The following is a 12,008-nucleotide window of genomic DNA, read 5'->3' as shown; positions in this document are numbered from 1 at the left end:
TTACTATACAGTATACCGAATTATCGCATTTTCAGTATTTTTCATTTATTTATGTATTCTTGTTTAAGCTGATTTTTGTGTCTTTTATTTAATTTTATTAAAAGTAATTTTTTTTTTTTTTACATGATTGTGTGTTTCAAACTTTTTTTATATTCATGATATCTACTAGACCCCTGTTCAGACATATTTCTGTAAGTTACAGGTCTACAATTTGAAAAAAAATTTCATGAAAAACAGTGTAACGCTTTTGGTACAGAAATCTAGACATCAGTGTAACGCCCAGGTGGTTAAAAGCCCCACTAGAAATAAATTTACTGAGAAAAACATTGATAGTTTCAATAATTATTTCCCTGCGGTACCTTATTTGAAGTCAGTTTATGCTTCTTGAAATCTTTCCCATAAACTTGTAAGCCATAAATGAACCCTTGTGATGTCATAACACTGGCAGAATTTAGGGACCCCAGAGAACTCAAATTTGATATTTGCATTTTTACCATTTTGGCTCCAGGCAACACAACTGTACACATTTTCCTAGAAGAAACCACCAGAATTTAATTTCCTTTGACTTCAAATGTTCAGACTCTGGAGCCAGACAGAGACATGTTGAAGCAAAAATAGGGGGTATATTTTTAAATATTTTCACCCAAGATCCACCCAACCATCCCAAGTGGAAAAAAACAATCTAAAAAATGAAAATGTTTTGCATAAATCTTTTTTATTTATTATTTTGAACTACAGTTTTAAACATTTAAATTCCTATTATCTTGTAGAAGCAATGCAAAAAGCAGAATTAGATTCTTTGTGCATTTTGACTCTTGCTGCAACTGTTGAGATTGTTTTTAGGCATAATGTAGTAATAAAAAAAATTCCAAATGAAAATTTAGAATGTTCCTGCAAAAAGCTCTGGGTAAAATGCAGATTTTGTAAGCTTAAGTTTTGCAGCATAGGAACTGCACATCGTTAAGAGCCGTGTCATCAACTAATTTACCCCTATTACCCTCCACCCTGGTTTTAATGCCACAGATGCCCCGATTGCAGTCCTCACTCCAGATCCCATAGTACCCCCAGTTCATGCCATTTCCCTTCAGGATGTTTGAATTGGAACATGTGAACATAATGTTGTTAGCTGCTGTATTATCTCCTCTTCTCTGATCAACTCTCAGTGAAAATCTCTTCAGAAATCCAGATTGGCAAAAGAAACTGCTTCTCCATGAACCAAAACTGTGGAGGACATATTGAAAATTGTGCTAAAAGATAAAAAACAGTTTATTAACAGTTCAACCCCTAAAATTATTTTTAGTTCTCGAGGGAACACCTGCTAACACCAGTACATCGGGTTTCAACTGAAAAAATGTCCCTTATCTTGTTGGTCATTTGGAAGAATGTTCCATGTATATTTGTGTCCTAAATGCCTCCATAAAAAAAAGCTAAAATGATTTCTGGTGTCATGTTCATGATTCTGAAATAGTATTGGCTCAAGAACTATATTGTCCTACAAAATGTCAGGTCAGACATCCACAGTTCATGGAACCCCCAAGAACCTCTGGAGGAACCCTAGGGTCCCACAAAACCCTGGTTGAGAATGTCTGATATGGAGAGGAGAACTGGAAAAAAAACAAAGTAGTGTATGCCTGTTATGCAAAATTCCAGACCAAAGCATTACTGGAATGGAGATAAGTACAGCATAGAAGTAAGAAGTGGCATCAACTCTAAATTTGGGGTCAGGGTCCCCCCAAGGTTAGGTAATGCTTTGTGCACCTAGTTTTCAACCTAATACCCAGGACCATTGGTTGCCCATACAGGTTTAACAAGCAATGTCTTTACCAATAAATCAATTTTAAGCAGAATTTAACTGTCAGTTCTGCAAGAAAGGATAAGTATAACTTGCTTGCAATCGACATGATTAATTGAAGCTCTGCAAGACAGGAAAAGATAGACCATCATGAGAGAAACTAGGGAATGTAGCAATCCTGGAACTGATTTCATAAAAATCATTGGCTATTAGTTGGAAAATGTTTTTGGTCCTGGACCAGATCATTTCTTCATAGGTGTCGCCATCCTGTACGCTCCTGTTCTGTGTGTCGGATCTTTGGTCATCCTTATTGGCCAGGCTGGGATGACGTAACTCCTGTGCATGCTTGCGGGAGTTCATTCAGCGCAGCACTAGGGGATCCCAGGATACCCACAATATTCTGGCATTCTGCAATGAGCTGTGCATACTTGTAAAAGAAGATGCAAACAGGCAGTTAAGTAAGGACATCACCTGTCCCTTCTGCAGCATAAATCTTGCATGCTTGCAGTTTTCGAATGTGGAACTATAGTTCCACTTTAGGTAATGTCAAATGTGTCCAATAATAAAATTAAAAGGCCCATAGTGGTAATAAAAAATTGCTCTGGTCTATAAATTGTGTACAGGTACAGAAGCTGAAATAGACAAACATCTTATAAAGCTTTTGTCTGACACTGCCTTTCCTGATAGAGTGGACCACTTGCCTATCTTTCACTTTCTGTCCTAAAAAACAAGGGAAAAGAGGAAAATATAGAGAAAACTAACCTAGAAAGAAATCCTTTGTTGCCAGCTGGAATTGAAACAGGTGTCCTCGCTGGCTGTTTTCCTCTCACCTTGTGTCCCGGGAACTACGATGTAAGGATGAAGTTTTTATTGTCTTCTGTTCAAGTGACCAGTATCACCACAATTAGATTTGGGTAGGTGATTTTTGTGACTTTGATTTTAGAGTGGAGTCATTTATGGGACAACGACGTTTTAAATTCTGTTCTCACTTTGGACATGTTCCTGGAGGTATATACAGTACTTACTCTCCAACTGTGGATGTTATTTGCTTGATTACATTTTGGGAGTTGTTTTTGGTACAGAACAGTCCAATTGCATTCAATGCCGTGTCATCTAGTAACCAACCTCGTCTTTTTTGCACCTGCAAAAATAAAAAAAAATGTATACATACATGACATACATTGATAAACTAAATATTGTTTCCCCCAAAGGTACCCCGAGTGTGACTCGGGATTACCGCTTTTTGCAATTTTTCCGGCCCCGAGTCACACTCGGGAACACCCCTTAGGGGGTTAATAGGCAAAGCCCCTATACATGTTAGAACCATCAAATTTGCTAGGTATGTGTAGGAGAAAAGTGGCAACAAGAAAACAAAGGTACCAAAATACCCTGTGGTTTTCCAGAAAATGGCAGGCAAAATTACATCAGGCAAATAGGATTTTTGTGTGATGGACAGCATACAGAAGGCAGCATAAAAATTTTGACATTGAGAAAGGGTGATGCTACGTGTGAACTCAACCCACTAGCAGCAGTCTCTGCCTCTGTCTGTTAATGCTAGCTGGCATTATGACCTGTATGACATTTGTTGTAGTAGTGTGGTGAGGTGTCATTAGGCAAAAGAATGGAGGACCAGAGACGGAAAATGGGTCAGCGAGATCAGTAGCAGTGTGTGGCCTCTGTTCAGCTATCGCCAGGTAGACCTCATTGGTGGGTGTCATGGAGAGCTGGGTGTACTGCATCGTCAATGCAACCCAGAAGTGCCTAATACAATTTTTCGTGAATGGAGTACTGACAGGCGGCAGCAACAGCACCAGGAGGAGAAGGTAGGCCCTGAGACGCTGCGGGGACCGCATTGGTAACTGGCATCTAGAGGTGGGTGTAGTGCATCGTCAATGCCACCTAGAAGTGTACAACTGTAGTGAATGGAGTACTGACAGGTGGCAGGAGGAAGCGGTGGGCCCCAGGATGGAGCGGGGACCACATTGGTAACTGGCATCTAGAGTTGGGTGTAGTCCATCATCAATACCACCCAGAAGTGTGTAATACAAATATCTGAAATTTGTAAAGGGCCAGACCAAGATGGTTTGTGCACCAGCACTGTTGCTGTGGTCTGTGGTGTCGGAAGTGGTAGGAAGGTAGACGATTTTGCTAGTTTGCATCATGAAGTGGATGACATGAATGCCAAACCCTCAATCTTACAATACTTAGCTGAAAAATTAGGCAATGGCAATAGTACCTATCAGTGTGGCAGTACTAGGGGTTTTCATCTGCAGTTTGTTGGTCTCCCGGAAGCATCAGAAATGTAAAGTATATTGCTAGCTATAACAATGGCAAGCATGATATTGGTGATGAATGCCACCCCTGGACGTTTGCGATAACTATTGGAGACATTTAACCGAGTCAGGCTCAACTGACAGGGTGTTGGTGATAGGCAGCCACAGACTCAGCACAGGAGCAGTGTGGGTTCACAGAGGCATCTTAGTTGGCCAGTGAGTCCTTGTGTCAGTCAATCAGTGGCATCTGCAGTGGTGATTTGATAGTTGTTAGTAACCCACCTTTCGTTCATTTTCAAAAAAGTTAGTCGATTGACAATTTTCAGCGACAGTCATGATCGGTTGCCAGCGGCACTGAAGGTTCTTTCGGGCAGAGCACTGGATGCCGGGCACGAAAGAAGCTTGATTGTATACTGTGCCAACTGCGGGCAGATTTCAAGCCTGTTGACCCCAAAAAAATTAATGGCGTCACTACTGTCAGAACAGGCATCCTCTTCATAACTGCTGTCATCAACACCACCACCACCAACCAGAAAAGAGCCACCGTAATCTCCACCACCCGGCACTTTTCAGCACCCACCCAGCTGTTTTTGGGTGGTTACCAAAGAGTTTGGTCACAATACAGGGGCTGCCACCCCCCTAAAATTTCTTCCCTTAAAAAAATTTCTGGGTTGAGCACTGCCAATCGCAAAGTAGTCTGTTCAAGCGGGCCATCTTTTCTTTCTCTTGGGCCAGTTTGGGTAGAAACTGTGACATTTTGTCTTTGTAGCGGTGATCCAGAAGGGTGGCCAGCCAGTAATCATCCGTGTTTTGATGTTGCAAATGCAGGGGTTCCCTCGGGAGGCATCGCAACATCTGGACACACATATGAAAGAGGGGTTCCCTGGGCTCATCCCTCTCCTGTCCCTCAGTAGGCACCAAAACATCTTCCTCTGCATCATCCACCTCCTCCTCTTCAAGCTGCAGCAGTTCCTGTTGTTCCATCGCCCGCACAATGCCTGAGGGGGGGGGGCCCGGAACAAATGTGGGTTGGATGGGTCCTTTCCAGCAGCCCCAGCATGGTCTCCCTCATAATCATCATCTTCCTGGGGCTGGCCAGTGTTCCTTCTTGCCCCTCCTCATGCTGGCTGTGCACTAGGGAGTGTAATGTCACCCTCATCCTCCTCCCCATTTCTTCCCCTCCTCTCTCATCGCCACTTTCCATCAGGCCACACGGGTATTATCAAGCAGAAAGATGATGGGTATGACATTGTTCCAGCCTGACCGCTCCCAACTTACAACTTTTGTGGCCTGCTCAAAGGGGGCCAGTACCTTGCACAGCGTCTCCATCTGCAGCCACTGGTCACTGGTAAAATAACTCAGTTGTGTGGCTGTACCAAGGGTTCCGCTACCTCCATGCACTGCACTGACCAAGTAATGGCGGATGTCTAGCTTTTGCTCGCACAGACGCTGGAGCATGTGCAGGGTGGAGTTCTATCTATTCACCATGTCAGAAATCAGTTCATGCGGTGGCAGCCTCTCTTGGCGCTGAAGATTCTTGGCAGTAGGGGATCGGCGGACATGGCTGCAGATGGAGCGAGCCTGTCTCAGTAAGTCTCAGTGTCTCTGCAAGTCCTGCAGTCCTGGGTATGTGCGGAGGAACTTCTGAACCACCAGGTTCAGTTTTTGTGCAAAACAGGCACATGTTATGCGGCCTGTGCGCAGCACGGCCACAAGCTTTGCCCCATTGTCGCTCACTATGTTGCCTTTTGTGAGCCGGGAGGCCGTCAGCCAAGCCTCAACCTCTCTGTGCAAAGCAGACAAGAGTTCTCTGGCGGTGTGACTTTTCTCCGCCAAGGACACCAGGGGGTACCAGGTGCTGTAATGCCTCTTGCAAACTACCCCCCACTGAGCTATGCAAGGCCAGCCAGTGAGTGGTGAAGGACATGTAGCGTCCCACTCCGTGCCTGGTTGACCAGCTGTCCATGGTAGCATGGATTTGGCTAGATACCGAGAATTCCGATGCCCAGGAGAGGTTTTCCATTATAAGTGCATGTAAACTGGGTACAGCTGTGTGGGAGAAGTAATGCCTGCTTGGTTTATTCCACCGCTGCTTGGCACAGGCCATCAGGTCACAGAAGGTAGCCGAGTCCACAATGCTGTACGGCAATAGCTGCAAGGCCAATATATTGGCTAGATGTGAATTGAGTTTAATGACTCTTTTGTTGGTTGGGCCCATAGCCTGATGCCTTGTGCAGAACTCCAGTTGAGTGGGCTGAAGAGACTGGGAGCTAGGGTAGCTGAAGGGGTCACCCATCTTGTGGCGGCAAACGTCATATGACGCCATGAAACCTGCGGGCAGAAGCTGATACTTTCTCGCAGCTGGAAGTCTGGCTGACACCAACCTCCTGAGACATACTAGCAATTACAGTTGGAGGTGGAGAAGGAGTCAATGGAAGTGGAAGAAGGGATGATGACGTGGTTGCACCGCCTTCAAGAGAACGCAAGTACTGCTCCCATTTTGGTTTGCGGTTCTTGCGCAAGTAGGAAAGCAGGGATGTTGTACCCAAATGTGATCTGGCCTGTTTCTCTGCGGATCTGCCTGTGGCACAGGATGCAGATTGCTACGCATCCATCATCCTCTTTCAGTGTGAAAAAGGACCACACTGGAGAGGTGAGTGCAAGCACTCTGCTGCACTTTTTCTTTGCCTGCCTCTGTGTCTGCTGGGTGCCCTGCGTCTGCTCCAGCTCCACCTTACCCACGGTCACATCGTCTCTGACTATTTCCCTGCTTGTGCTCACTCCTCTGTCTCTTCTTTAGGACTCACATGAGGCAGATTGGGGGCCCCTTCCATGCCCAGTCTGTTGCTGCTGCTGCTGCCGCCTTAACTCTACGTCTGTTATGGAACTGCTGCTAGCTCTTACATGCACTGGTGCTTCCCAGGTGACATCACAGTCATCATCATCCTGATTTTCATCTAAGTCAACCTCTCTAAATGCACCCACTGATCCAGAACCCTCGCCTAGCAAGTGCTGACCACACTCTCCAAGGGTCCCCATAGTCTGCCTCTTGCTCTGAAATTCGCACTGACAGATCCTCAGGCTGTTCCTCAAACAACAAGGGAGAGTCATCGGAGGTACAGGCACATTAGCCACGCTAACTCCTGTCTTTGCTCCTGTCACGGCTGTGCTGGTTGCTGCTCCTCCTGCTGCAGAAGAAGAGCCTGCTGCATCTCAAACTTGTGCTGCTTCCTCCAACTGCTTGCTGCTGCTGTCCTACAGTGGCGGACTCCCGCGGAGTATGCCCCCTGCCAGATGTGGCAGGTCACCCAACGCTACGCCTTCCCCTGCGTCTACGGCTCATCTTTTACTTATTTGAGGAAAAAATGGTTTCTTTGGCAACTAGGAACAGCTATCAAACACTGAAATATCTGTATTTTTTTGTTAGAGTAGGACAGAAATTTTTCTGTACCAAACTGGCTTCTTTGGTAAATAGCAAGATGTATCAGACTAAAATTTCTGTATTTTTTTTTTTTAGAGGACAGAAATTTTTCTGTAGCAAACTGACTTTTTTGGTTATTAGCAAGAGGTATCAGGCTGAAATATTTGTATTTTTTTTATAGTAGGACAGAATTTTTTTTTGTACCAAACTGGCTTTTTTGGTAAATAGGAACATGTAGCATCAAAAACTGCAATATCTGTATATATACAGGTGTACAGAAGGCTCCTATCCTGTCCCTATCACGACGTCTGTCCGTGGCTTCTATCCTTCACCCAGAACACAAGATGGAGTGACTAACTCCTCCCTCCTTCCCTGTATATATGCCTGTGCTCGGATATCTTCTGATTTGGCTGCTGGGCCTTGCTGTGCATCCTGGGTGGAAATGATTTGCTCCCAGCCGGAAATAGTCGCCCTTACCCCCCCCCCTGCTTTATCCCTTGTTTGTTTGGCTAGAACACGACTTCATGGCGAATCACAAGGCTTCTCTTGCTTAAATGCTCGGTAAGCAAGAAGTGCCCGATTCACCGCAAGATCGAACTTACAAATCTTGCTCCCTCATCCCTAGTCTCAGGTAACAAGCTGCTGAACAGATAACCTGTGGAAGTAATGGTAATTCTAATGCCTTGTACAGGAGCAGGATTATGTATGTATTTCTGTGGTCTATTCCCCTTTTATTATGAAAAGTGTTTTGCTAGCTTTAGAAATTGTGGTCTTTGATGAACCAAAATCCTCAAATCCTTTTCTCTTTTTGACTCCCCCAGCTTTATTCCCACTAGAATGTATGAAGCATGGATGTTGTTAGCCCCCAAGTTCATAACTTTGCATTTATCAATAATAAATGTAATTTGCCACTCGGTAGCCCAAACAACGAGTTCAAGCTTTTGAAGCAATTCGTTTACTGTACTAAAATTCTCTGAACAGTCACCAGATTTCAATCCAATGGAGCACCTTTGGTATGTGGGGAATGGGAAATTTGCATCATGCATGTGCAGCTCACAAATGTGCTGCAACTGCTTGAAGCTAATAGGTCAGTGTGGACCAAAATCTTTGAGGAATGTTTTAAGGACTTTGTTGAATCTACTATATGCCATGAAGAAGGCAAAAGGGGGTTCATCCGTTTTTCATCCTATACCACCACTGGAAAAAAAATTGAAGATCAGTACTTGATTTGAGTGATAGCCAATTTAGGGTAATATTTTGGTGTTCCCAAAAATGGCTAACAGATTTTTTTTAAACAGGGAACTAAAAAGCAGATACCATATTATCAAAAAATGAAAAAGAAATTGGATTGACTTACTTTAAGTATAAACCCTGTTGCCAGGGTCCTGTCAGGACAATAATCCATGAAGCCCCAGTCTCCTCTGCTGCCGCCATTGTTAACGGTAATAATGTCTGCATAATTCATGGATACCTGTAGAAAAACAACCGGGCAGAAAACGGCAGATTGCATCTTGTCTGGTAGTTGTCAGGAACAGCAAACCAAAACAGTAGCAATTGTTTTTTTATGGAACATATATAGTTGTAAAAGACCTGACCTATGCAAATTTACAGAATTACCGGATTAAAAGAACTCTTATTTCAAGCCAAAGTTAATTTCCTTCCTCTGGAAATTATGAACATTACCACATAAAAAAACATTGATAAAAACAATGTCTGGGCATTATCCAAATTTCCCTTCCTAGATCACGTCCCAGCATTATTCTTTTTACATGTCCCTATAATGGGAAACATTTTTAATTATTCCCTGATGAAACCATCACCAGGCTTGTATACCACCAGAAAGCTCAGTGCTTAACAATATGGACACACTGCCAGGGCTATGTCTCATAACAGCCTTTTTTTACACAAAGTAGAAATGAAAATAAAAGCAGCATGTGCATAGGCAGAGAGGATTGGAAGCATGGGCAGAGTTCTTCAGTCCAGCAAATCCACTGACAACACTGTTTGGGATTGAAGTAAAAAAGATACACTTGGTTTTCAGTGGTAACAGGAAGATGGGAGCTCACTGGAGTAAATTGTATTTTCTGTATGTTCAATATTTTCAAAGGCATAAATCAATGTACATGTATAATGGAGATGTGTTTAATATTGTGCCCACCCACACACATAAGGGTAATTTAATAACAATTTTTTAAACCAAATAGGTTGCTTAGGCACTCCATCCTGCTTCCGGTCAGAAGTTGGTTATTGTTCTGATGCACTTGGCTATTATTCTTATTATTATTACACAGTATTTATATAGCGCCGACATACAAAGCCTTTTACAAAGTCCATAGTCATGCCACTAGTTGTCCCTCAAAGAAGCTCACAATCTAATGTTCTTACTATAGTAATACAGTGGTACCTCGGTATATGTCTGCTTTGGATTAAGTCCAACTTGGTATATGTCCTGTTTGGATGCAAAAAATTTTGCTTGGTATAGGACCTTTGTTTGGAATACCACTCACCTGCTAGAACTTCTCTTGCGACTAGCCACAACTACACACGAGCGTCAGTATATCAGATGCTATTGTTCAGTGAAGAACCTGCTCTCTGTGACTCTGTGAATCGGATGATTTTGTGTTTTTGTTCTTTTGCTTTTTGGAGAATTCATTGACCATGAGTTCTAAGAAAGTTAAAGAGAAGAGTTAAGGAGAGAATCATAATTTGTTTGTTGAATGTCATATGGTGCACTTACATTTCACTCATTCTGGATTCGCATGAGCATCAGTTCATCAGATGCTATAGTTCAGTGAAGAACCCGCTCGCATCACCCCTGGAATTCACTATGGCTACTCGCATCACCTGGAGAATGTGATGCTCGCAGCATCGATGGTGGATCTAGGTGAGTGAGCAGGGTGGGGACATCCCCATCGCATCACCAGGTAAGATGTGACATCTTCCAGGTGATGCGGTGGAGAGATGGATTGTGAGGGCTGGAAATTTTAAAGCAGATTGCTATGTAATCTGCTTTTAATTTTTCTTTATAGTAAAAACACTACAAAACACATAATAAAAGTATAAAAACACACTTTAGTGCACCAAGCATCATTGCCCAGTGCCCTAATTTACATTTTGTCCACTGTTAGCCCTGACCTTGATCTGACCTTTTGATGGCTTATAAATCACTTCCTGAATGTATCATTTCACCACTTTGTCTTTGATCCTGATTGTTCCTGACTGATTGCTGGAGAACACATGGCATCCAAAAGGCATCTTGCCAGCGCAAGCTCTGTTTTGGAGGAATTTGAAAGCAGCGATAGCGATTTGGAGTCCCTTGTGCAACCAAGCGATAGTGATTCACCATGAAATTTGTCATCAGACAGCGAAAGTGAACTGAGCGACGATTCTGTACCTCAGATCAGTGCTGTGCGCACATGGTGCCCTATTGACCTTGATGCGGACCAGGCAGCACCACCAATATTTCCATTCACCGGCGCACCTGGGATGAAAATTGAGGCTGAATGCGACAAGCCCCTGGCAGACCTGAAGTTGTTTTTGACTGATGAAAAAATTGTTGCGAAGACAAACCTGTGAACCTGTGACCAATGATGACATTTGGCTGTTTTTGGGCTTGGTGATCCTGCAGGGAGATGTGGGCAAACCCGTGCAGAAGTGGTACCGGTTCAAGAATAAAATGATTGCTACTCCATTCTTTGGCACAGTCATGCTAGAATACCACTTTTCCCCCATAATGAAGTACCTGCACTTCACAAACAATGAAGAATTTGATGAGACTACCCATTCTGCACCAAAACTGAAAAGAAAATTTGGGAAGTGTCTCAGATGATTTTACAAAATTTCCAGCAAACCTATGTGCCAGAAAGAGATGTCAGCATTGACGAAAGTCTGATGACTTACAAAGGGAGGCTCAGCTGGGTGTAGTACATTGCATCAAAGAAAAATTTGGAGTGAAAACATATATGCTGTGCAAATCCTCATCTGGCTACATTTGGAATATAGTACTGTAAACTGGAAAGGGGACACAGTTCAACCACAGACAGCCATTATGGATTGGCAACATCTTCAGTGCTATCCCACATAGAGCCATTGCTAGATCAGGGTGATTGTGTCACAACTGACAATTTCTACACTTCTCCTGAGCTTTATGAGTTCCTTTTGCAACACAGAACAGATGCCTATGAGCTAACCGGCGCAACCTGCCATCAATGTTCGCAAAAGAGAAGCTGAAGACAGGAGAAATTGTTGCCTGGCAGAAAGGCAAGATGATGGCCCTGAGATGGTGTGACAAGAATGATGTGTGCCTGATGATTACTGCCCATGATGCCTCCACCGTTAAGGTGCTCACAAAATGTGGGAAAGAAGTGATGAATCCGCAAACAGGTGGTGATTGACTACAACAATACCATGGGCGGTGTCGACAGAGCTGACCAAGCCATGCCATTCTACAGGAAACAGCAAAGGAAGTACTACAAAAAGATTATTAGGCATCTACCGTGTTTCCCCCATTTTAGGACATCCC

General features: G+C 43.6%; 1 protein-coding gene across 2 annotated transcripts; it reads right to left on the bottom strand.

Moving 5' to 3' along the window:
- Positions 1 to 696: 696 nt before the first annotated feature.
- Positions 697 to 10,136, bottom strand: LOC140322724 (vitelline membrane outer layer protein 1 homolog). 2 transcript variants are annotated; one of them, XM_072399299.1, is made up of 4 exons: positions 9,994 to 10,136; positions 8,844 to 8,957; positions 2,818 to 2,933; positions 697 to 1,221 (listed from the first exon to the last, which is right to left on the bottom strand). In XM_072399299.1, exons 2-4 carry the CDS (start codon positions 8,949 to 8,951, stop codon positions 930 to 932), a joined length of 516 nt encoding a protein of 171 aa, XP_072255400.1. In that variant the 5' UTR covers positions 8,952 to 8,957; positions 9,994 to 10,136; the 3' UTR covers positions 697 to 929. The 2 variants fall into 2 exon arrangements, with proteins under 2 accessions (XP_072255400.1, XP_072255399.1); XM_072399298.1 differs by lacking the exon at positions 9,994 to 10,136 and having other exon boundaries at positions 8,844 to 9,053.
- Positions 10,137 to 12,008: the final 1,872 nt, after the last annotated feature.

The sequence above is a fragment of the Pyxicephalus adspersus genome, chromosome 2 (assembly GCF_032062135.1).
Source record: "Pyxicephalus adspersus chromosome 2, UCB_Pads_2.0, whole genome shotgun sequence".
NCBI lineage: Eukaryota > Metazoa > Chordata > Amphibia > Anura > Pyxicephalidae > Pyxicephalus > Pyxicephalus adspersus.
The sequence above is the reverse complement of the archived record's forward strand: the minus strand, read 5'-3'. Positions and strand labels throughout refer to the sequence as shown.